This window comes from Panulirus ornatus, chromosome 29, assembly GCF_036320965.1.
Source record: "Panulirus ornatus isolate Po-2019 chromosome 29, ASM3632096v1, whole genome shotgun sequence".
Classification (NCBI taxonomy): domain Eukaryota; kingdom Metazoa; phylum Arthropoda; class Malacostraca; order Decapoda; family Palinuridae; genus Panulirus; species Panulirus ornatus.
Genome location: NC_092252.1, coordinates 11,524,113 through 11,549,543, shown reverse-complemented (window position 1 = coordinate 11,549,543; position 25,431 = coordinate 11,524,113). Strand labels below are relative to the sequence as shown.

At 44.6% G+C, this 25,431-nt stretch overlaps 1 protein-coding gene and 1 pseudogene across 1 annotated transcript; both read right to left on the bottom strand.

Moving 5' to 3' along the window:
* Positions 1 to 2,684: 2,684 nt before the first annotated feature.
* Positions 2,685 to 6,847, bottom strand: LOC139757951 (pupal cuticle protein Edg-84A-like; annotated as a pseudogene).
* A 13,940-nt stretch (positions 6,848 to 20,787) lies between these two features.
* Positions 20,788 to 23,898, bottom strand: LOC139757949 (pro-resilin-like). Its single transcript, XM_071678887.1, has 4 exons — positions 23,775 to 23,898; positions 23,097 to 23,174; positions 21,507 to 21,644; positions 20,788 to 21,093 (listed from the first exon to the last, which is right to left on the bottom strand). Exons 1-4 carry the CDS (start codon positions 23,784 to 23,786, stop codon positions 20,965 to 20,967), a joined length of 357 nt encoding a protein of 118 aa, XP_071534988.1. The 5' UTR covers positions 23,787 to 23,898; the 3' UTR covers positions 20,788 to 20,964.
* Positions 23,899 to 25,431: the final 1,533 nt, after the last annotated feature.

Genomic DNA, 25,431 nt, shown 5'->3' with positions numbered 1-25,431 from the left:
CATGCTAAATTGTAAAGAAGGTTCTTAGATGATATTGGTACCATATGTGTTCAGTGTTCAACGTGACGGGCTTCATAAAATTCCCATAAGCCGTGGATCCATTTGCTACTCTTTTGAAATTTTAGGATTACAAGGTTTTCTTCATTAGCTGCTTAGAATTACCTTCTTGCCTTTGCCATCTCAGCTGTACATGAAAAAAAAAAAAAAATAGTATCCATAGTAGTTACTTTCGAGTACTACATTGCTATACCCGCGATAGGAGTCCTGAGTTTGATAATAGTACTGATAATAGCAATGATAATAGTAATTGTAGTCTCGAAGTAGCAGGATCACCCAAATTGAGTTTTTGACTTTGTATGTTGATGATAGTAATGATGATAATGTAGCTGGGTGCCGACACAGTGGACAAAATTCACGTTGAATTATTTTCAAATTTGGTTACTGGCTGCTGTGTTTATATCGATGATCTCATGATTCTGATGACGACTTTGTGTATATATATATATATATATATATATATATATATATATATATATATATATATATGTATATATTTCCTGTGAGTCCGGCTCGAGACTTCTTTTGCCCTTTATGGCCAAAGATTTTGCATGTATTTATTTCTTCTTCAGAGGGACTGTTTTGGTATTTAGGTTTGCGGTAGAAGAAATAGAATTGTGATGGTATGAAACGAGAGCCAGTTGACGGCGAGCCACTTCCTGACTACGTGAAGCAGGTGCACAGAGGAGGAAGTTACATCTGAGGAACGTTTAGACCAGCAGCTTCGAAGTGCGTCACCCATCGTCAAGCAGGATTTTGCACACGGGACATGCCCTGTGCCCACAACACAGCACGACAGTAAAGATATTCCACGACTACAGTGCCACAGGAAGGCTCATGTGTACAGGATTATCACGGCGTCTATCTCCCTCCCTCCAGTGTGGAGAGGTAGTTGTGGGTGGTTTACACATGTACCGGTTGATTATGGAGGACATGAGAACCAGTTGTACGTGGCTTGTGGTTGTTACAAGGTAGGCGTGGACAGTACACGTTACGGTGCCACATGATCACTCGTGCAGAAAACTCGGTGGAGAACTTCACCGAACAGAAATACTTGTGTATGTATTCATATGATCGTTACAGGTGTACTACAGCCTTGGAGTATGTTCGTTAATAATCTTTTTTTTTTCATATGGGGACATTGTGTCATTTTGTTAAGACAGTATTGTTTGTTCGTAACATTCCGAATGAAACTTGAATTTTAACATAGTTACTTTCTTCGCCCCTCCATGAACCAACCACCTATGTGGCCTAACATCTTTGGGAAGGCATAGGCTGAGGCAGAACGATGTAGTTGGTGCCAATTTTGTCAACTTCCTCAGTGAGGGTCTGCTCATGTGCTCCTCTCTGCTTTGGCCTGAAAACTCACCCCGCGTGGAAGAGAACCGTTCCCCTCCGTCAGTGCTTCTCGCTACCATTATCGTTCGTTTGAATGTTTGTGTGTAAGTGCTCCCGCCATACGAAACAGATTTCCAAAATCGTGACCATCGCCTTCGAAGAAAGTCGTGTATTAAGTGCTGGCTGACTTTGATTCGTAGTTAGGTATTAAAGATGGTGATTGCCTCCCAGAATGTGCGGTTAAAAGGTACACCTTTGGCTAGTGATGGAGGCAACAAGTGTAGCAGGTGTCTTGCTATTAGTTCGTTTGCCTTAATCTTTTATTGAAAAATGTGTAGTGGCTGATGATGATATCGACTGCGTTTTTGTAAGAAATGAAAGTTAAGCTTTTGTTGGTAAATGATAGTAGTATTCGTTTACAGGCCGTCATGGCGGTAGATTAAACGGAACACACTTTACAGTTCCTGAATCTTGTGCTTCGTTTTGGTCACCCCTCTTCAGTGAAGACGAAAATGGAAAGGAAAAAGTTACCTCGGCGACCTACCCTCATAATTCCCTGACTGAGGGATAAGAGAAAGAAAGTACAATAGCCGTCAAGAATACCTAAACTTTTTTTTTCTAGGTATGGAAAGAGAAGGTTGAGAGTAGATTTGGTGCGAGTACTCAGTATAATCAAAGGCTTTGACAGCCTTAATCGGAGCAGCCATTTAAAGGCACAGCAGTGATTTCGCACCCAGCATTGGGTACAAAACATACAGACAAACGTCTTACTTCGAATTAGGCATTGGCCTCTTTTCTTTTCCTCGGCTTATTCGTTGATATTTTGAGTGATTTCACCCGTGAAAGTTGTTAAAAGCAGCACTATAGACATGAGAAAGACACGAGTCACCTCCACTTCATGTCCACGACTGATTATATTTGTACTCCGGCATTTATAATGTCTCCAGGTATTTACCCTCTTCACAAACAGCTTCAAAAAGGATCGACAGGTCTTGGTGCTGTATGTACTCCACCAACTGTAATATTTAATGATATAAAGGTCTTGATGCTGCATGTATTCCACCAACTGTAATATTTAATGATATACTTGATCTTAGTGGGTCACCTTTATGTGCTACCGGGTATGAAGTCTAGAAGGACAGTCATATTTTTCATTGCATTTTATGAATTAAGATATTGAAAGCTACATGGAGTTCATTCTGATATTTTCACAACGCCACCTCTGTAAGGGTGTGTAAGAAAGTGATTCAGATAGACTGAGTGTCATTTGGATGAAAATGAGAGACAGGTTGTTGGTTATCGTTTTACTTCCTCCACATTTACCCTACAAAAATATATATCAGTTTAGCTGTCGAAAGTTCTTAGTGTCCGTAGCCGCCGCCGTATCCGTGACCGTGACCGTGGTTTTGGAAGAAGGTGGCGGCGGGTCCGTAGTGCTTGGGGTGGTGAGCCTTGCCGTAGTAGCTGACCTTGGCTACGTAGCCCTTGTAGTGGTCAGCCTTGTAGTCCACCTGTGGATGGATAAATAAGTGTGTAAGATATCAACGCTAAAGCTTTACTGAGGCTGTGGGATGCACAATATTGTAAATGACGTTATTAGAGTGTAAACCTGGAGAAGCTGACTTACCCTTTGTTTGCGACCGTCAGGGAGGTTGACCCAGTAGGTGCCCCAAACGTTTTTACCGTCAGAGTTCTCATGCTGGCCGAAGTCGGTGGCCTTTGTAGTGGTCGCTCACTCCGTAGTTGTAGTTGTAAGGTAGAGGTTCCTGTATGAATAGTAACATGATCCCTTAGAGGTTGTTTCATGCCAAATTCACACTGATGCATACACCAGTACTGGCTATTGGTAATCAGCACACACACACACACACACACACACACACACACACACACACACACACACATTTCCATCATTGTTTAGTCCATTCATATACTACTAATGTCTTGTAAAAGTACTTCTACGTCTCTGTTCTAGCAAGTTTCCTGCTTATTTTCCTGGTATGGCCTCTGGTTGTTCTGTCTTTGCATCTTTCAAACTTTTTAAGACTTAATGATTGTGAACAGGTCACCCCTTATCATTTCTTTCTTCCTCATGCTAATCCATCAACGATGAGAGAAGAGTAAGGGGTGACATGATCACGACCTTTAAAGTTTTTAAACCTGTTTGATGTGTACGATTAACAGTTCACGGAGAGAGACAAGGATAGAACACCGAGAGGCCATGACTTGGTATTGAGCAAGAAACTCGCGAGAGATGTGAAGTACTTACATGAGTAATGTATGGCTGGAATGTGAACTGATTGATGGAGCTGTGAATGTGGACAGCATAGAGAAGTTTGAAATGATATATGATAGCACAGAGAATGTTGAAGAGATGGGGGCACCACGAGCTTAAGAAGACTCCCCACCGAGACGGAACAAAAGGTTAATTACACATAACGTACCGATTTGTAGACTGGTTGGTAGCCACCTGGGTCTGCCATAACTGCGCCAACCACCACCAAGATAAGGCACACCTGGGGAGATGAAAAGCAAAGTTAATGGTCCATCAGTAAAATGTGACTATGAATAAAGAGAATGACATGGGATTTAGTTGCTGAATAATATGGGAATTGGTTCGCCAGAAACAGAGTTGTATCTTGGTTATGACTTAACCATGAATTGTGGAGAGATGGACAGAAATACATTCTAGTATTGCCGAGTTGGACGGTTATGGGATATGTATACTTCTGTTTCATTGATATTGCCAACTTTGACGTGTGAGAGTAATGTAACTGAATAAGTAATAAATGAATTATTTAAATGAGTCATTTATAGTTATTCAACTCCAAGTTCCCTTCTATTGGGCTCATAAATTTTCGAGGCTGCTTCTCCAACGTGACTTTGTCAGTGGATCTTATGTCCAGAATTCGCTTGTTTTCGTCTGTAATTCGATGACGTCAGATTCGTACAAATATTGGCGCGCGATACGTACACTTTTGCGATGGTCTCGATCTTTTTTGGCCACACAGGCTAGTCTGGGACCCTTACGGATCTTGCCTGTGGGATCGAAGGTCCTTTACCCCTATAACTTAGTCCGGACCTTACCTTACCTCATGATGGCTTTGGAGGACCTTATCGTATACCTCACGATGGGGTTGCGAGATCTTACTCAACTCGCTGGTCGGTGTGGAACAGAGTTGGTCTGTTGTATCTTTGTCCAGTCAAGGTGTTTGGCGGCCGTGGTGCTGAGTCTACAACACCCACATACGAGCTTGTGTGGTATAGAGGCATTCGTCCAGGCTTTCTCCCGTTTCTCTTATGAGCATTCGCTCATTACAGCGGCTACAGGATATGTACTGTTAGGTTTTGGGCCTCGCCGATATTTAGACGTTGTTTTCTGTCATGTTTCTCGTTGTCGTAGTAGACGTAAAGCCAGACGTTGGAACGAGCGTGGACGTCTTCATGTGAACGTATGTGATATATATATATATATATATATATATATATATATATATATATATATATATATATATATATATATATATTCGTTTATATGGAGTGATCACTCCGTAGGTAAGCAGGGATTGGGGGAGAGGTCACAAGCGACGTGTAGCAAGACACACCTTATGCAACATGCTTAAGGTAACTGGGTAGGTATGTGACGCCTGAGCTGTTCCTCAAGCAACTGACTGACTGGCCCAAGTCTGATGGCTTTATATAACCGCTTGCGGTGACCTTGGCGCGCCAGCACCGATCGCTACGGCACTCGCCAAAGTTCCTCTTTTCAGCAGAAGGCATTAATGGATTTTCCTTTTTGTCGCCTTTGTCAACAGTGCGTTGTAGGTGTAATGTATTCAATATTTTTGTATGGTTTTCCCTGCCTCAAACTATGAGTTTCGATACTCTTGGTATATTGTTAGCAGCCTGTGTTGCTCCTTGCGCGTCGATCTTCGGAACAGAAAGACCATAGCGGTTCAGATACACACACATATATATATATATATATATATATATATATATATATATATATATATATATATATATATATATATATATATATATATAGTTTATGTGATGATACATTGCGTTAGAGCCGTAATGACACGTTACGGAATAGAAATCGACCACTACTCAAACGTGTGGTAGACGAGACGAGAGCCTGGGTGAGGTGCATGAGCTCAGGAGGGAGGTGGGGAAAAGTCTGGGACTCGCTTGGATGTGGCTTCCAGTACTGAGCTTAAGCATAAACAGGCACTTGCAACTGCCAATATGTAAGTCCAGTGGCAACCTCCGAATATACATGTAATTTATATATATGTAATATATATATATATATAAGAATTTACATGTAGAACTCCTTGAGATATAAGAAATTTAGCTTCGTTAAAGACCGCCACACTAATCTGTCAGTTCCAACTCCTCTATCAAAGTTGTCGTCCACTACATGAACCATCTGGGCTGACAGGCCTCTGTGTAATCGTTCCTGTGAAAAATTCGCATCAGCGCGGTGAGCGATGTTGTACATGTAGTTGCGTCACATTGTACCGTCACATTCTGTTGGTAAGCATGAATTAAAGTTTTTATTCAAGAGTTTTTGAAAGTATTTTTATTTGAGTTGGGGAGGAAAAAAAAAAGAATAAATCTTTTAAACCTCTAATGTAATAAGCGTTTTATTTTCTATTTTCTCTCTGAATATCGGGAAAGAGTAAATGAGAGGTGATTTTTTTATGTCTTGTTTTGTTAATAGCAGTTTGGTCTCAGTGAAATTGTTTGACTCGCTGCACCGTTTATATGAATGCTCTTTAATGAGTAACATTCGATAACGATTGTTTCTTGGTGACGTAAGGATATCTCACGTTCCGTTCCATATTCCTGTTTTTAACGTGATTTTTACCGTGGTTGGCACAGCGCGGTGCCATAAGTGGTTGATTAGTAGTTTAGTTTTTACTAGTATTGAGAGCAAAATGATTATCAGGAGTTATATGTAATATTAATCTTTTCTTTCTGTGATCTAAAAGTTGATCTACGGGTTGATAGGCACTGTTAAGTCTCGGACACTAGCGCATTATTGAAGAAACATCAATGCCACTTACTTTACGTCTTGCGCTGCGTGTAGATTGCACGGGTTTAGTCAAGAGCCACAGACTGTCGCTGTAACGAACCGGTCATTTAAGTCTAGCGCACGACGGAACGACCCATGGGTATGCTGGCATGACCTCCGGCGTGACCTTGCAAGGGTCACGTCGGTGACCAAGCATTACCATACTCGAGGAGAGTACCGTCGCGCTCATGGGTCTTACTGTGGTGCTTGAGCCGTCGCAGGGGGACAGTGTGAGGGACTCGAACGCTAGTAACTTTGAACTCGCCTTCAACATGCTGCTGGGTCGGTGTCGTTGCAGAGGTTGGAGTGGATGAGGAGGAATGATGCTTAGGGTCTTGTGGCTCGGGCTTATATACTGGTGATGCTACCATCTCCGGTGGGCGAGGCTGGCGGGCCACAGGGCCTCCTCTCACACGGTGTCACATTGGTGGGCTCACCCCACCCACCCTAGCACTCTCCCTTCCTCCACCACACACACACACACACACACACACACACACACACACACACCTCGCGGACGCACGTGACGCCTTGTATGAAGTGGTTCGTCGTTTCATTTTTTTTTTTCAGTTCGTCGTCATGGCGTAAAGTTAACGTACTGCAGTAACGTGTCGGAGTCTGGTGGTCTTTGTTTACGGGGGCACTGCCAGGTGCGAGAGGTGTGTGAGGGCGGGCGGAGGGAGCGTCATGGGAGGCAAGGTCATCCATGGTGCTCTGCATGTACTCTTCTCAGCGTCCGTGGCTCTGCTTTGGGGAGTTATGAAATTCGTGTCGTATCCGAGCAGTTCGTGTCTCCCCTGCGTCCACCTCTTTTGTTTTCGTAGTTCGATGTTCGTTCATCTAAACTACTTGTGGATGATGTTCTACATATTGTTCGTGGTCTCCCTGCTGCTTGGCAGTCTAAGCCTTGATCGTCCATGTTCTCTGGCTCTGGTGTTCTTATGCTTGCTTTTCTCCCCAGTCTTTAGTGAATCCTCGGTTCATACCTACGAAACACAAGGATCTGAACGCTTGGGGAAAGGAAGGATTGTAAGGGATGCGCAGCGCTCTGTTGAGGCGGCGTCTGGAACTGTGGCTTGACCTATGTACATTATCACTTTAGACCTTCGAAAATTTTTAGAGTTTTGCTGGCACGATAACCCAGAATACCACTCGTAGTTTCCGTCCGTTTCTGTCGTCTTGACTGGGTGAAGACGGGGAATCGATAGTGTGAGTGTTTGTAGTTTTTCATGTGGTCGGAAATCGCCGCCATTCATGGCTCTGACTTTCTAAACCCCACCTCTCTTTAATATCAGCCCAGATACCTCAACAGATAGGATAGAATGTTGAAGCCAAAGATTGTTTTTTTTTTTTTTCCATCGTGTGTTTGTGTTTGTGTATCACGGCCATGTTGTCTGAGGAGATGGAGTGCGTCCACACGGCTTGCTGATGTCCCTTCATCAACAGTCTTTACCTTCGGTAATATTTCTTTTCTTTCTTTCTTTTTCCTTCCTCGCAGTCACGCCTGCATGACGCGAGCTGTTTTTTGAAATTAGGCATTGTCTCCCGTGGGGAAGGTTGGGGGGGGGAGCGTAGGAGTTATGACCCTTCTCATGTTGGTTACCGATCATTAACTCTCTCTCTCAGGTTCTTGGACGAGTATTTTTACGTTTTTACGCCGGTCATACGCGCGCGCCGATCCGACGGAAGGAAACCAAATTACAGAGAGCCGGGCGAATATTTGAAGTAGTTTTAACCGGTATCGGGTTATGGATTTTCCGGTCATTGAAGTACCAGCGCCTTGTTCGCGCTAGAAGTCACACACACACACACACACACACACACACACACACACACACACACACACACACACACACACACGGGTTAACCCCCATCCCATTTTTTTTTTTACTTCTGCCTTCCTCCTTGACCACATTCTTAACCCCCCCCCCCCCTTCCCTTTTTCCCTTCTTCTTTTATCTCTTCACCCTTCATTTTCTCTCTTTCATCTTCTCTTCCTATTCTTCCTTCCTCCATTTCCCTTTCAGTACATTCTTCCTCCGCCTTCTCGTCTTTCCAGGTGATGGCGTGACAGGGTTCCAGTTCCTGACTCCTGACGAAGGCATTGGTGGCGTGGGGAGGGGTTGCACGCCTCGGTGGTAAACATTGAGGGCTGTGTGGAGCGGGGACAGAGAGAGAGAGAGGGATCGTACTTGGTGAAGAAGGAGCGAGGTCGTACAGTCATTACTTGTGTACATCGAGATGTCATGGATACTCCTCCACCTGGTGGGGAGGTCAGGGATACTCCTCCACCTGGTGGAGAGGTCTGGGATACTCCTCCACCTGGTGGAGAGGTCCTGGATATTCCTCCACCTGGTGGAGAGGTTCGTGATCCTTCTCCACCTGGTGGAGAGGTCAGGGATACTCCTCCACCTGGTGGAGAGGTCAGGGATATTCCTCCACCTGGTGGAGAGGTCAGGGATACTCCTCCACCTGGTGGAGAGGTCAGGGATACTCCTCCACCTGGTGGAGAGGTCAGGGATACTCCTCCACCTGGTGGAGAGGTTCGTGATCCTTCTCCACCTGGTGGAGAGGTCAGGGATACTCCTCCACCTGGTGGAGAGCTTGGGGATCCCTCTCCACCTGGTGGAGAGGATGGAGGCCGGTGGTTCAGTCTTGCACCCCCCTGAAGCTCACATTGACACCCGAAAGCGCCAGGTCGTCTGATGGAGAAACTTGGGAGTACACCATTATCTTGTAGGGCGAAAGAAACCGTAAGTAGGTCCTTGTGTGGTGACTGGAAAGCAGGATTTGTACATTCCTTCCCCTCGACATGATCTGTGAGACCATATGTCCACCCGACTGATGTTCTGACTTCGCCTGCGTTACAGAACTCGCGGGGTCATCTCTCCTCAATGACATCTTCCGTTGACACTGGCATCAGCATCCACCCATCAATCATCATCCTGAGTATGTGTCGGTAGTTTAAGATGCTACCGCAACGAACGCCTTAGGAGCGAGCAAGCGCCACCCCGGCCTCCCTCGGTAGCCATGGTCGATATTGAGAGACCCCGAACATGCGTGACACTACATTCTCTCCAGATAGAGAAAAAAAAGAATGTATCGTCGAACGTTTTTTTTTTTTTTTTCAGTCTCTTTTTTCTGAAGGGTTTCTGCGGCTGAAGGGAACCGCGAGAAATACTGTCTAAGTGTATGGCAAGTGCTACATCAAAATAGTGATATACTCTCTCTCTCTCTCTCTCTCTCTCTCTCTCTCTCTCTCTCTCTCTCTCTCTCTCTCTCTCTCTCTCTCTCTCTCTCTCTCTATCTCTCTATCAGTCTATATCTATCTATCTATCTATCTATCTATCTATCTATAGTGCTCACTTTCAAGGATAGTTGGTACGGCTCCCTCAGGTTAGTGGGATGTATTTCTGTTGGATCAGACATGTGTGTCGTTACGCTCGTCACCTGGCGGCCCCCCCCGTTAACAGCCTCGTTCATCAGTTTCATCTCAGAATCGCTCAGAACGTCTACCACAGTGGCGTAATTTACTTGCGACTGGGTTTTTTTTTTTTTTCATTTTTTTTTTTAGTGCTGGATATATTGACTTTCTCCTGTGATTGATATGTACCTGAGGGTTTAGATCTGAGATGAGATACCTCGTCACATGTTTGTGCGATGTCTGCACGTCGACTGATTTGAAGATAATGCAGGTGACATTTTGGTTGTATCGCCACACAAGGTTTCCACAGGTCTGTGTGCGGGTGGATATGTGTGTGTGTGTGTGTGTGTGTGTGGGTGGGTGGGTGGGTGGGTGTGTGTGTGTGTGTGGGTGGGTGGGGGGGTGTGTGTGTGGGTGTGTGGGTGGGTGTGTTGTGTGTGTGTGTGTGTGTGTGTGTGTGTGTGTGTGTGTGACTTCGCCTCCTCCCGGAAGAGGGCGTCGCCTCGTCTCGTATGACACGGGGCCAGGAGTCACGCGTAATCGTACAATGGATTAACGTGATTGAATAATGCGCGTCCGTCTGTAATATTGGCGAACTTTCATTCGTTTCTTCACCTACGTAGTCTTATTGTTCTCGTACGTGTGTCGTATTCAAGGCATAGGTGAGGGGGGCAAGTAGCCAGAAGGAGTCTAGTTCAAGCATTTGATCCCATGTTTAGATAAAAGTGTTAAATATGAGATGTTAATTCTGTGTTGATATTTCCGATGTTAAAGATGTTGACAATCGTGTGTTAAATGATTTTATTTTCTCTTTTCCAGGTAAGTGTTTGCTGCTGGCTGACTGTGATTGGAGAGCAACGCGCAAGAGTTTTAAGTGAGTTACTTTCATGTGAATTTTAAACGTGTCTTTACCAGTACGTACGTAGGAGTGACATGAAATACCCGGTTTTCGAAATGTCCATATCGTTTTACCGGGGTATATTTAGTAACATTCCGTGTATTGTCATTATAGTGTCTGCTTGAGTCTTATGTCACTGTAATATTTTGTTGTGTTTTTTTTTTTATGTGGTTGCAATTTGCTTTTTTGTGGAATGTAATCATCGCTCTTGCTGTATGAATTTTATGATCGTAATCACCATATATTCACGAGGGTGGCAGTGTGATCTGGATGAGGAGGTCTGGAATGGCACTGTGACCTGGACACGTACGGGGAAGCCTGGCACATCGGTAGAATCGATGGTCCCTGTGTTCTGTCTCGAGTGGACGATGCTGGTTTATCTTGGCGTGTGTTCCGTCCACCACTGGGACGGTGTGTGTGTGTGTGTGTGTGTGTGTGTGTGTGTTAAGTTTGAGATCAACGATTTGAAGGGATTGAAAGTCGGTAGAACTTAAATATTTGGTGTATTCTTTCCGTGGTTAGTGTCTGATGATGATATGTTTTTCCCTCCTTCCTGCCCTCCTTCCTTCCGTCCTTCCTTCCTTCCTTCCTTTCGTGAGCGCCAATATATTGGCATCTGTAGACACATACATGCTCACACTAACGTCGCCCAGCACTCGCTAGTGCTTCCCGGAGAAGGCACGTTGCACGTGTATAAGCAGTTGACATGACCACCACGTGCAGAGAATGTCTCTCTCTCTCTCTGACGCGTTGACATGTCCACCTCAATCAGTGGATTTATCTTTTTTTGTTCATCTTGACGTTTGTGGCACTGTGAGTGCTTTTTCGCTATCATGTATCGCTGTAGGTACATAAAGCCCCCTTTTTTTCCGTTCAGAATGGTCATAATCTGTTATATATATATATATATATATATATATATATATATATATATATATATATATATATATATATATCTTCTTTCTTTCAAACTATTCGCCATTTCCCGCATTAGCGAGGTAGCGTTAAGAATAGAGGACTGGGCCTTTTAGGGAATATCCTCACCTGAGGTTGTGATTAACGGAAGTATTCACCGTTTTTAATTTCCTCTCTCCAGTGGTGATTGTTGCTTATATCCCTTCACGGAGAAGGTTCTGCGTATATATATATATATATATATATATATATATATATATATATATATATATATATATATATATATATATCATGGCATTTAATTCTTCGTCTACTTCACCGGTCCATTGTCATTAGAGTTTACCTAGTGTTCGGGGGAAGGAGAGGGTTGGTCGGGTCGAAATCATTTGTCGATTCTCTTTTATTTTTCTCTCTCTTTTTTTTTTTTATCGTTGGGCGGAAACACACACGGGAGCACACCTGCTGGCTGGGAGGTGTGTGGGGGTGGGAGGCAGTTAGGAAACAATCTGGTCCTTGTCTTTCTTCAAGGTTTCTGAACGTGACGTTTGGAATACACACACACACACACACGAGGGGAAAGTAATGGCAGTGAGAATGTGTATTTTTTTTTTTTGTCTTCGGGCGTCACTATGATAATTCCGCATCAATAACCGAAGCAACAAAAAAGAAAAAGGAAAGAGAAAAAAGAGATAAGGAACGCGTTTGGCTTCAGTGGTGTGATGTCTGATGTGTGGTTGCCCTTAGGGTCAGAAATACGTTTAATGTAGAGTTTCTTTTCGAACGTTGAAAGGAATTCATGCCGTAAAAAAAGAAAAAAAAAAAGAGCAGGCCATGAATGGGTTGAAAATAGTAATTTTTACCTGGAATGGCGAATTGATAATCGCGTGACACTTGGATAGGCAAGGTGTGTGTGTGTGTGTGTGTGTGTGTGTGTGTGTGTGTGTGTGTGTGTGTGTGTGTGTGTGTGTGTGTGTGTGTGTGTGTTTTATACGATTTACTAGTCTCACACCAAAGAAAAAAAAAAAAACTACGCTATTCCTTTGTGTTGGTAATAACTTCAGGAAACATACCATATTTTGGGAATTATTTACGAGTTCATGTAGCAGCTGTCTCCTGTTTATGAAATATTTTCCTTTTCCAAAGTGGAGCATTTCTCCTGAGCCTCAACTTTTTCGTAACACGGTGGAGAACGACACTCCCTTAGTGTGTATATATATATATATATATATATATATATATATATATATATTTCTTTTCTTTTTTTTCATACTATTCGCCATTTCCCGCGATAGCGAGGTAGCGTTAAGAACATATATAGAAAGTAGTGATTCTTAACATTTTCCATTTACCACCTGATACACAACTGGTCTACAATTCTCAAGTTATAACTTCATGGTCCTCATAACTAGTCATAGTAAACGTTTATGGCTGTATTGTCTTTTTTTTATTATTATTATTTCAAGTGGAAAGATTTCTTATGAGTCTCATTTTTAGAGATTTTTTTTTCCCCTCTCTTTAAAAATCCGGAAGGAACTTTGTTGGTTTGTTTTCCCAGCAGCGCCTCCCTCTTACCAAGTTCGGACATCCCCAAGAGGCAGGGAAGAACAACAACAACAACAACAACAACAACAACAAGAGTATTGTAACAGTGAAAACATCGGCGCGTTTTCTCATTGGGCGTTCTCGTCCAGCCGTCAGGCGGACTTAAAAGTTTGAGTGCGGCTGCCCTTGTGTGTGTGTGTGTGTGTGTGTGTGTGTGTGTGTGTGTGTGTGTGTGTTATCTGGTTTCTATTCTGCCCCCTTCCCTTCCTTTATCAGTCGCAAATAGACTTCAGTAATGTGTTTAATGAGACTCACGACGAAACATCAGGGGTTCCTCCTCCTCTTGAAACCTCTCTTAGAACACCTTGATTTATTTTTCTTTTGTATCAGCGAGAGATAGGTGAGGTGTACGATGTATTAACAATCACCTACGTGAGTGTATCGTGCACACAGGCCGATGCATTCAGTGGAGTGCGGTACGCGCAGGTTAAGACGGATACCGACTGATGCTTCACACGGACCTGGGGTCCAAGAAGACCCAGCCATATAGAAATTATTTACATAGACACTTTTTACAGATTAAGGTCCTATCCAGGCTGTGAAGCAAGGTATAGTTATAGCTATAGCTCACGTACTGGAGTGGGACAAGTGTAAACGAGGAATATATGAAAAAAATTAATGGGAAATGGATCAAGAAGGAACACTGGATATTGAAGAGAGGAGGGAGGGGAAATTTAGCAGCGCATGAAGGACAGTGTGGGGGGGTCTCTGCGGGCGTGGCAGGTGTTGTGGATGTGGAAGGGGGAAAAAAAAAGAGATATATACTCCAGGGCAGTGCTTCCCTGGACGATTTATGGTGACAGGAGTTCATCGAGGGATTTATGTAAAGAGCCTATTTTTTTTTTTTTCATCCCCTTCCTCCACCTCCTCAAGGGAACTCTTTTTTAGAGTCTCCTGAGATAGACGACGCGATACAGAAAGTTAGTTTTATTTCTATTTTCCATGAAGGTGTAAATTTTCTCCCACTGCTTTATACATATATATATATTTTTTTTCGTATTTTCTTCTCGAGAGGGAGTTTCCAGTTCTTGTGTACTTTAGCACTGTGCTTTTCTGTATCTGTTGGTCTGTGTGGTTACAGTTCTGTCTTGTTGATGTTTGTGGTCTGGAAAATGACAGGTTATCAGTGTGCTTTTTTCCCTCAGGGCCTTAGAGTGATACCTCTAATATAGTCTTTCACTGTTTGAAACATAAACAGAAGGATGAAAACACGGTGGTTGTAATATATTTACGTTTATTTCGTTGAGAATATTTGTTTAACCTGTGGAAGAATTCAACTGCAGCTTAGAATAAGACCGAATTAACTTCGTATGTGTTCATACGTTGTGGTTTTCCATACGTCAGTGAATAGGTGGGTTGTCTTGAGGTGAGGAATAGTAAGTTAGGTGCTTCAGAGAGTGCCTGAGTCGCAGGACTTAGGTAGACATTATCTGGCAGGCGTGTTCTCAGTGATTCCTGGGCTGGTGTGTGTTGTGTGTGTGTGTGTGTTCTCGTGGTTGGCGGCCGGCGGGATGATATCTTTCTTTCAAGTTCAAGACACTGGGGTGAGGTGGCAGTAGCACCTGGGGAGCGCCGCCACTCGAGGCCGTGGTGGAGTTCGTGTGTTCAGTAGACCCTGTGGGCGGTGGAGTAGCCGTCGCCGTAGTACACGCTGTACTCCCCGTGGGCGTGGTATCCGTCCGACTTCTCCCTGCGGTAGTGGGTGCCGCCGTAGTGGTCGTGAACCTTGTAGTCGAAGTAGTAGGGCATGGGTGCCTGTTGGGGGGATGGACATGGTTGGGCGTTAGAAGAATGAACGTGTGTATCAACCCGGGGCTGGCTACGCATTGTCGCCTTCGCGTGTCGAGTGTTCTTTGCGCCACATGACGCCTGCTGACATGTGCGGTGTCATAATGAGTGATATTGGACAGATGATTGTCATCAGACCAGAGGGTCACGTTGAGCTAATATAACTAATACAATTATCTGTTAGATTGATTAACGTGTAAGAAAGTCCTCATGAAGTAAAGCTTTCAGGGTTCTTCTAATGCAAAAGTTTTAAGCTATGATAAATGATAGATTTCTTATGCTCTTGATTGTACATGAAAATGGTTATGAAAGAAGTTATTAATTGTTATGCACTAGATTAGGTGAAACTCAGTATCGATGGGGACACTTCAGTGGTTATGGATGGGATGTGATCAGCCCTCTGCTCGCCACCCTCAGATTTCATATCATCAGCAACCTCTTTCCCTGCCGTCATCGCATGAGACCTGTAGAAGGTGTGAGCAGTGCTGATACTCAGGGAGGTACGCGTACCGGATGATAGCCGTAGCCGCCGTGGCCACCATAGCCGCCGTGGCCACCATGGCCGCCGTAGCCGCCGTGGCCGCCATGGCCGCCGTAGCCGCCATGGCCGCCATAGCCACCGTAGCCGCCGTAGCCGCCGTAGCCACCATAGCCCCGCCGTGGCCGCCAGGTCTGGACATGACCGTCACCACAGTCGCCAACACCCACACCAGCACCTAGACACCAAAGGAGGAGGAGGCAAAGGGGAGTGTGAGACCATCAATGGGTGTAACCAACTTCATCACTGTTGTGGGTGTCGAATATCAAAAGATTTTACGACTATTTGTTGAATATATAATCCGAGTCTTAGATTAGATATAGAACTTAGACGATATTAAGAAAATAGATATTATTTTCATTATGCTCTTGTGATTACTGAATGTGAACCTCAGACTGAGTATTATAGACCTTTAGAAACATATTGCCGTTCGCGAGAGTCGTGGTTGACAGGAGGGAGTACGAAGAGGGAGTGAGAAGTGACAGCGGTCGTGCGAGCGTTTATATACCGGGGGTCAGGGGCGTGGACCTTACTGGGGGTGGGTGGGTGGCACTGCCTTCTGGAACCCCTCTGGTGGCGGTGTCAGCTCGCTCGTCATGCCGTGGGACTGCGAGGTGTGATGTGATGCCGATCCTTCTGCAGGAGGAGGAGGGAGGGTTGAGGACAGACTGGGAGGATAGGGAGCTGATACATTTGATGAAGGGATCATTTGAGGGAAGAAATGGCGCTGTGATGCGAAGGGAGAGAACTGAAACTGGGAAAGCATTAGAAAAAAAATGTACGTCGGAAAAGCTTTGCGTAAGTAAACAAGAAATTATTTGGCAGCCCCGGGGGGCAAAGTAGGGACCAGGATGCCGCTGGGATGGGGGTCAGTGAACTGCAGGTGGAAAAAGGACTAGCGAGCGAGAGACATCGTCAAGCGAAGGCTACCCAAGTTCACGATGTGGTCTCGCTTTAAATTTCTGACGTAACACTTTAAGTAGCGCACCGCACATCGTGATGCAGTGCCCAGTGGACGGCCGTAGGTTTGCGCCGGGTTATAAGAGAAATCGTTGGTCATGCAGCTGAAAGACGTGCCTGACGGTAGGCTGCATGACCAGGGTCGGGACCCGCAAGACAAAAGTTGTTTGTGACAGTTGCCCTTCTGGACGCTGGTCGACGTTGCTGTCTCAGAGTTGAAGTCTATTGTTAAAAGTTGAAAGTTTCCATTCCTGAGCTCTAGCAGCAATTCGTGGTCGAGAATTTATCGGATATTGAGGCATTTTTCTGGTGGATTTGAACACGAAGTTTCCGCTGAACAGAGGCTGATTTTAGATAAGAAAAAGTATTAGATTTATGATAGAAACAGTTTTTCATACGGAGCGTGAAGAAAAGAAAATATTAAATGGCTTTTTGTTAAAACTCAGCTGTGCACTTTGACTTTTATTTTATTGGAATGTATTCTGTTTTAATAACCCCAGGTCGAACGATGACGATTAACGTGGTTCCGGCGTCAGCAAGGTCAAGTTTATGAATAACCAGCCCCCGAGGAGCAAGTTCTAATTGGAGGTGAACTTTTTTTTTTTTTTCTTATTACACCCTGGCGTGGAAGGCGGCAGGGGACCTTCAGAAGAACATACTCAGTGAGATTCCGATCAGTCGTCGACACCGTGTGACGAGATCGCTGTCGCCCTCTGGCAGGCAGGAATTATGAGGACGTTGAATGTCCATTGGTGGAGACTCTTTCCTTGGTTGTGTAATGGCCATAAACATATCATTGAGCGAGACGACATTCACCTGGGCGAGAGACCTTACCTTCCCGTGGCGGCCGTACGCGCGTGGCCAGTGAGAGTTCCCTGGTATTTCATCGAGGTGGACACTTAAACCTGTGTCTGGTTGACAGCTGAGCTGGATATTGATCGTATGCACCTTACCGCTCGCCAGCTGGACATTAAACGTCCTCCAAGCTACTTCTCAGTTGGAGATGGATCAACCTCCAGCTTAATAAAGATACTCAGTTGAGCATTGATCAACCTCCAGCTTAATAAAGATACTCAGTTGAGCATTGATCAACCTCCAGCTTACTAAAGATAATCAGTTGGAGATGGATCAACCTCCAGCTCACTAAGATACTCAGTTAAGCATTGATCAACCTCCAGCTTACTGAAGATACTCAGTTGAGCATTGATCAACCTCCAGCTTATTAAAGATACTCAGTTGAGCATTGATCAACCTCCAGCTTACTAAAGATACTCAGTTGAGCATTGATCAACCTCCAGCTTACTAAAGATACTCAGTTGAGCATTGATCAACCTCCAGCTTACTAAAGATACTCAGTTGAGCATTGATCAACCTCCAGCTTACTAAAGATACTCAGTTGAGCATCGATCAACCTCCAGCTTACTAAAGATACTCAGTTGAGCATTGATCAACCTCCAGCTTACTAAGATACTCAGTTGAGCATTGATCAACCTCCAGCTTTCTAAGATACTCAGTTGAGCATTGATCAACCTCCAGCTTACTTCTCAGCTTGAATGTGTATCGTCCACCAGCTTTACCTCTCCGCCGGACGTTGATTCGCCCTCCAGCTTACCGTTCATCTGGGCTGTAATCGTCTGTGGACGTCACACACGACTTAGCAGTGACTTATTCTCTCTTTGGAAACTGTAGACAGACCTTCAGCCACGCAGCGATTGGTGACATCATCCACCGGCATTGGTTAGTTGGTTGGTTTGTTATAATGGGCCCATCAAGGGGCCGGGGGTCGTTAATGAGGCCGTCAGTGCCAGGCTAACTATATCCAACAGCTGAAAAAGAACAAAATAAATAACACCCTCACGTGGTAGAAATCATTCTAAGACCACATTTTGCTCTCAGTATATACATTGGCCCACCCATGACAAGTTGATGAAAACTCCATACCACTGGGGAGTGAACCCTCTCATATATGGTATTCGGACTGATGGACAGTAATCGTTTTATTTGACGGTGTCTGCTGAGCATAAACTGTTGATGGATGCCCCACTCACTGGGGTAGGGACCATTTTCCGACAGACTCATCTGGGCAGTGACGGTCCGCGGGCTTAATAAAGGCGTAATCCTAGGCTCAGGCCTCGGGTAATTAAAGGAGATGATGCACTGCACGGCTCGTTCTCCAACCACCACTGTGGTTAACCCATGAGCGCGGGAGTGTACGACCCTCGATCACGAAAGCACGTCCCTCATGCCGAAAGGTCGTGCTGTCGCGCTCGAGGATTAAATTGCGATTATAGAGATACTTGATAGAATGAGCTGGACCAAATTGGCATACGGGGGAAGGGGGACAAAGCACTGTGGTGGACTTGAACCCCCCTTACGCCCAAGAGAGAGAGACACAGATTCACTCGCAAAACTAACCTAACCAAGACGTGCTGACACCAGGAAAGATGAGTTGAAGGTCGTGGTTCAAGGCTGTCTTCTGGGACGACCCACCGTTGGGATGGGAACACGTACCTGATCTCCGGGTACACAAACCTGCGGCCAGACACAACCCAAGTGACCCATAGGAGTAAAGTGTGGCAGTCGATTACCGGCCGGAGTGTAGGGGGTTAGAGATAATCCCAGTTACCAGTGATAAAGCAAGGTTCATCTGATGCCAGCAGGGCGCAAGCTCAGGTTGATGTGTTATACCCAGTCGTCCTCTCTCTCTCTCTCTCTCTCTCTCTCTCTCTCTCTCTCTCTCTCTCTCTCTCTCTCTCTCTCTCTCTCTCTCTCTCTCTCTCTCTCTCTCTCTCTCTCTTCTCTCTGACGTGTGGTTAATCAATAGCCCTTCATTTTTTTTTTTCCTTTCTAAGTTACTCTCTTGATATGTAGGTTAACCAAACGCTGAAATTATATATGTATGCTGTTCTCAGTGCTGGATATTTTTTTTTTCTTCGTATATTTTTCCCCGTGACTGATGGAATGAAGCCGACCGTTAACGTATCATAACCGGGTTTTAGTTTGATACATCCGTGTCATTTTTCAGATGCGGTTTGTATGTTACTTCATACACGGGGTCAAGGAGCCGCGGAAGTTATTGCTGCATCGGGTCTTAATCATAGAGATAACTGAGCACCGCATCCTCCCAATTACGTAATTGGTAAATATAGCTCTCTCTCTCTCTCTCTCTCTCTCTCTCTCTCTCTCTCTCTCTCTCTCTCTCTCTCTCTCTCTCTCTCTCTCTCTCTCTCCCTTCACTTTGAAACTAGTGGAATCACCGAAATCTTTGAAGTGCGTTAGGCTCCCCCACCCCCATTCGATGATGAGAGGCCTTCCCACCGCACCCCTCACCACCCTCCTCCTCCTCCTCCTCCTCCTCCTCCTCGTGCTCCTCCTCCTCCTCCTCCTCCTCCTCCTCCTCCTCCTCCTCTGTTTCCTAATTACACACATGCAAAAAAGAGGAAGAAAAACATATCCAACACCTTCAGGTCTTTCGTTAGAAATTTGCCCGTGTGTGTGTGTGTGTGTGTGTGTGTGTGTGTGTGTGTGTGTGTGTGATGTCTGTGGGTTGGATGATCATATGTGTTATTAATGCAGTGATGGGCGTTTACCTCCAGAACGAATTCCAGTGTTTTTTCTTTTTTTTTTAATCTACCCTTGGAGAAACCTGTGCTGATATGTATCAGAACCTGAATGTATATGTATATATATATATATATATATATATATATATATATATATATATATATATATATACTTGACCACGGGAACCAAAACGAAAGTCACCCAGCTTCCTCCTGCCTTCTTCAGCGTTGCTTTGGCTTATTCTGTCTTCTCTCTAATCCTGCAGGGATGCCATCTGATTTCAAAGGACTGGGAGCTGGCTTAAGACTGATTCCGGTAACTTAATTTCATCTGTAGATAACACGGTCTCTACAATCGCCTCCTTTGCTGCCGTTCGTCCTACCGAGTTGTGAAGGTTTGAAACAATTGTGGAGAAACCTTTCGTTAACGGCTGCAATATGACGGTCCTAACTTCTCTAACTTGTTATAGATGTTAATTATCACTAGTACTGTAACTACGAATTGATCATAGTCAGCTCGATGTGTATAGTGGGAGCCTTGATTTACATTGTTGGCACAGAGCAACTGTTTCAATGATTTTGGTGTGTTTTTTTCTTAGGAGATGTCAGTGAAGGTGCAAAATATTTTATGATTTTATTATATTGTATAAAACTATATCATAAAGTAATGGTTTAAAAAACAACCAGACATTGTGTGTGGGCAAGAAGAGCCGTGGGTATAGATAAGATCATAATGGGTAGGTCGCAGCTCTTTTCTTTGGGGTGTGTAGGAGAGACTGGGAGGTGGAGAGCTCCTCCTCAGTGGCCGTAGCCGTATCCCTTGTGCTTGAAGGTGACGGGTGGACCGTAGTACTTGGGGTGTTTGGCCTTGCCGTAGTAGCTGACCTTGGCCACGTAGCCCTTGTAGTGGTCAGCCGAGTATTCCACCTGCGGAAGGAGGAGTTTCTACTGTTGTATCAGCTATGTTGATGTGTGTCCAAAGACATGAATAGTGGCAGGTAATGAGACATACATACACAAGCACGTTGACAGTTAGATGTAAACATAGTATAGATGTATCGTAGGCATTGGAGAATTCGGCAAACGTTCCTGAAGGTGGAGAAATCAATAGTCCTAGCAGGATAATTGATCAATATCTTATATATCTCGTCGAGATTCTGGGCTAAAGTGAGTCAGACGCATGGAGATGATGAGCGAAGAGAGATTGATGAAGTGGTCAGTCATTGCTATCTCCTTTGTGCATGAGAAGGGCAGAGGATAATGCAGGGGGTTCACACCTACAAATCAAGGACAAACAAGGAAAATGAAATGGAGAGAACTGGTTGTTTTGTTTGTCTTACCTTTTGTTTGCGACCGTCGGGGAGGTCGACGGTGTAAGAGCCGTACACAGCTTTACCGTCAGACTTCTCGTTCTGGCCGAAGTTGGCGCCCTTGTAGTCGTCGTAGACGTTGTAGTTGAAGTAGTAAGGCAGAGGTTCCTGGTAAGAATATGATTTTCATCATGTTTGAGTAACCAGGTGTAAACATGTAAATCGTTTGAGTTCTGGGTAAACATTGTAAAGCAAGCAGTGTTTATAACGTCTATGAGAATCCCTACGTCAGATAATCAGAATTATTTACCACCTCTTATACTTCGACTTCAGGTCACGTCACAATAGTGACGTGGGATGTTCATCAGCCACTAGTCTTTAGTCAGCCTATGCATCAGATGCCTCGATGTATGGATAATGAACACTGAAAACACGTATGGGTGATATAGGCTTCAGTTTGAGACAGAAGTTCTCGTCAAGGCCAGGTTATAATTAAATGATTAGAGAGAGAGAGAGAGAGAGAGAGAGAGAGAGAGAGAGAGAGAGAGAGAGAGAGAGAGAGAGAGAGAGAGAGTAAAGAGGGAAGAGGAATCGTAAAGAAGTGCCTTTGGAACGGGTCAGGTCGTAGCTGTTAAGAAAGACATGGGAAGGTACAGAGTTCCAAGACATAACGGTATAGGGAAAGAAAGAGACATCACAGCTATCCACCCTCGTGTTCCAGAGGTCACACCACGAGGCCACGCTGTATTCAAATGATATAAGAAACTGCTTAGTATTATTTGGGTTACCTAAAGTCAGGACTCACTCAAAGTAGCCAGCTTTAGAGAACGAAAACGGAAGTGATATCTACGACAAAGGGAAAGGAAAGCATCGCTGCGATGTAAAGCAAAATGGGGTAAGCTTTAAGGTTAGATTGTGAGAGTTCATGAGTATTATTGCAATGGACTCTGTTGAATAAGTTGCAAGAGCTAAGACTTCTGATGTGGGAGCAGTACAAGGACGGAGGATTCCTTCGTATGACTCGATGGACTGATCCGAAGCGAAGAATTTTCAGCACCAGTATAGGTCTCCAGTTTCTTTAAGGCAGACTTTGCTATATGTGTAATATGGAGTGTCCAAGATACACTAATTGTGACGATGGTATCCATCATGTTTACTGTGCGGAGTGATATCACAGACCCATTAAACGTGACTGTGAAGCTCTGTGCAGTTTGAGAAAGGGAAAAGTAGAGATTGGTAGTCCGAGACGTTAAAGAGGTTGGGGACATATCGATCAAATCCGAGCTTGTGGAGGTAGTTGTGACGAGACGTTGGTTGGGCAAAGGAAGTTGGAGAGGATTTCAAAGACGCTGAGGAAAACCGCTTTGAAGCGTCCAAGAAGCGTCTTCCTCACCATGGACAACGAATCCGCTAGTTTTCGCGCGCTGTATGGATCCCATTCGCAGGAGAACCTTGAGGGACGCGGCTTAAGATGGCACAACCTCGACAGAGGTGACTCCTCGCTGGCGGTGTTATCACCAGCAAGCCGAGTCCCATATGAACACGAGGGACGAAGAGAAGTATAGCTATACGATTAAGTGTAGAGAGACTGTGTCAGTACATCAACATTGCTATACTCACAGGCTTGTAGACAGGCTCGTAGACGTCAGGGTAGGCAAGTGTGACTCCCACCGCCATCATCACCATCACGGCTGCCACCTGGAAAAATGAAGGTTTGTTTATAGTGTGACCCACGGCAGGTGTGCTGCGTGAGACGACGTTTGGTTGCTCAGTCTTAAGTTATAACTCTGTGATAAAAGGGTTTGTTCTATGTACATGTGAAGTGACGGTAGGTGTTTGCTGCGCAGTTTAGCGACTTGCACGTCGGCTTCTGGTTGAAAGTAGTGTTACTGTTATCATCTGAAAGCTACTGGGTTTGAATTGTATATCATCCTTGCTTCTGCAGATACGTTTACCAGTATTGGACGCAAGATGAACTCCCACAAAGCTGCTATAATTCAGCCCGTGTACATGTATGACGTGTATCCTGGACCAGCATCTTGATGTAGGCTAAGTTATTTCTCATAAGAAACAGTTATATTTCACATTCGTATCATGTATCATATTATGATGATACGCCCATATGTATAGCTCCCTAACATGTAATGTCGTATCGTATATGAAACACTGATTCCCAGTCGTGGTATAGCACTTTTTTTTTTTACTGTTCGATATCCATCGTGGCGATCACAGGTTGAATGACGTCCTGCAGAGAGTTCTACATTTCCTCACTGATTTGCTTGGGCTGTGTTCCATTACCTTGAGGAACATGGTACGGGTGTTGGGAGCTGGCTGGCTTGTCGATGGTTGTGGTACTGGCAGATGACTGACGCCAGGCCCTGCTCCACCAACACCTTATATACGGAAACTTCAGGTGATGCGTGAACCTGGTCCGCCCGGCTGGGCCTCTCGCTCATATATCATGGACTCACGTGTCGCCCGCCGTACCGGGTCGTGTGGTATATGGTGGCGTAAGGGCACGCTTGATGCTCGTTAACAACTTTTACCCGAGACGTGAGTGTTCATGGTGCTGGATTTACTGGGTCGCATGATGTGAATGCTGATGTGTATGTCACCCAGGCATTCTAATTTGTTTTTCCCTGCATTACGGGGAAACGTGTTGCACATAAAGCTGTCTTATTTCCCATGCTCATCACTCTTCTGGTGTAAGTCTCGTTGCTCTTGCTCTTGGCATTCGTCTGTTACTGCCGGATATATTATTCACAGAAGTGTGTTGTGTCTGGTTTTCATATGTCTGAAGTGAAAGATGTTTAGACACACCTAAACATACACATACGTGAGCATATGTTTTTTTTGTGTATGTGTGGAGGGGGGGGATTCCTTAGCTGTTATCATCTTTGTGCTTCCGGGATGAGAGTGGTGCATTTGTCTAACTCCCATCTCGTGTATGTATGAAACACGCCCTTGAATTTCTTGATACTCAGCACTGTGGGTTTTCTTCACGTAGCTTGAACCAGCTCATTGCTGCCCTGTAGCAAAATCAACATTTCCCCACACCCTTGCAGACCTATCTGTTTGTCCTCCAACGATCCTCTTTATTTCGACGAAGTCGTCGGAATTATTACCGTTGAAGCTGGAGACGGTCTGGAAAGTGGTTCTCATGACCCGGCTGACATCCCCCCTCCTGTGTTGTGGATGGGTCCTGCGTTATCTCAAACCTATCAATTCTTGTACTCGTCTCAAGGTGTGTCTCCGATCGTTCGTTTGCGGTGTCTAGTTATAATGTGATTTATGTGGCATTTCTTTCTCCTGTCGCTTTCCAGAGACACTGACCTGGTTATGGTGCATTTTCCTCACATCTCCCTCGATATTTTTTGGGCTAGATCAGGCCTAGTGGACCCTCTTAGGTTCCTCCGATCCTTGTAGTTTGATTTCATCCTTTGCGCCAGCATGACTCTTGTAGGGAGGGTGTAAGTATATAGGGTAATTTTTTTTTTTTTTTGTTATTATTATCTTCTTGCGAAGGAGGTTTACACAGCCCAGCCTTTCATTTTCTTTGAAGAGGTTACTCTGTTGTGCTCGTCAGAGGTGAGGCTACCAGACAGTCTCTCTCTGATCTCTTCCTTTTTCTTTGGTTTGATGCAAAGATTTTTTAAGTGGATTGATTTAGATGAGTTTTTTTCCTCTTTCCATGTGACGACGTAATTGTTCAAATCAACCTCTGAAAACCTGGTGATACAAAGATGTGGCTTAGTGGAAGGCATCTGTTTCAGTTATGGGGTTGAGAATCAGTTCGTCTGGGGATACAGTCGTTCGGGTGCGTAGCTGGTTATGGAGCATCAAACATTTCGTGGAGGCGAGTCTGATGTGTGGCATATATCTATATACCTTTGTGAAGGTTTATATTGTTTAGTTCTACTGGAATTAAAGTCTGGAACACATGGTTCAGCATGTA

Bases quoted from the DNA above. Each gene is read 5' to 3' on its own strand.
- LOC139757949 (XM_071678887.1), bottom strand. The intron at 21,645-23,096 runs GTGAGTATAGCA...TATTCTTACCAG, and splicing joins ACGAGCCTGTCTACAAGCCT to GAACCTCTGCCTTACTACTT. The intron at 21,094-21,506 runs GTAAGACAAACA...CTCCTTCCGCAG, and splicing joins CCGACGGTCGCAAACAAAAG to GTGGAATACTCGGCTGACCA.